Genomic DNA, 613 nt, shown 5'->3' with positions numbered 1-613 from the left:
TCGGAGACAGAAGCAGATGAAGATCCTGAAGAAGGAGCTGCGCCATTTACTCTCGCAACCGCTGTTTAAAGATGACCTGAAAACCAAGTATCCCACTCAGTCCGGCCAGCCGCCCGTGCTCAGGCCTGCTCCGAGGAGCGGTGAATCCGCTTTGAGCTGCCTCTCCAAACAGAAGAAGAGGAAGCCAAAGCCCAAAACAAAAGAGCAGCAGCAGCAGGAGCCCCAGCCAAGTACAAGTGCAAATTAACTGCCCTGAGGCAGCCTGCTGTGACCACACATGGTCCGTGCTCTCTGTTTATGTGGGACACTTCCACCTTTCCTTTCACTCCACTGTCAGCCGGTTACAGAAATCTCTCCCACACCGAGCCAGCCCAGGTGTAGGTAGGAAGAGGTCGCCGTCCTCGGGCTCCAGGATAACACAGGCTTCCTGAACATCAGATCACTTGTGCGCACCGTAGTGGGAGGGACCTCATGCAGATTGTGTTGTTTTAAAGTAAGAATTCTGTGCAGCAGCTTACATGTTTCTGTATTTCAGTGTTTACAGGCTTGTATGTTCAACTTGATTTCCTTAATTAAAAACAGAACCAGCATGTCATCTTGTATTTTTAGCCAG

The 613-nt window shown here is 50.4% G+C and overlaps 1 protein-coding gene across 1 annotated transcript in view; it reads left to right on the top strand.

The window, feature by feature from the left end:
- The window catches only part of DDX24 (DEAD-box helicase 24), a 15,886-nt gene extending 15,524 nt beyond the window's left edge, over positions 1-362 (top strand). Inside the window, exon 9 of the mRNA XM_015566458.1 lies at positions 7-362. Within this exon, the coding sequence (XP_015421944.1) occupies positions 7-247 (241 nt within the window). The 3' untranslated portion in view covers positions 248-362. The remainder of the gene's footprint in view (positions 1-6) is intronic.
- Positions 363-613: the final 251 nt, after the last annotated feature.

This window comes from Myotis davidii, unplaced genomic scaffold (genome assembly GCF_000327345.1).
Source record: "Myotis davidii unplaced genomic scaffold, ASM32734v1 scaffold1703, whole genome shotgun sequence".
Classification (NCBI taxonomy): Eukaryota; Metazoa; Chordata; class Mammalia; order Chiroptera; family Vespertilionidae; genus Myotis; species Myotis davidii.
This window is presented reverse-complemented; position numbering and strand designations above follow the sequence as displayed.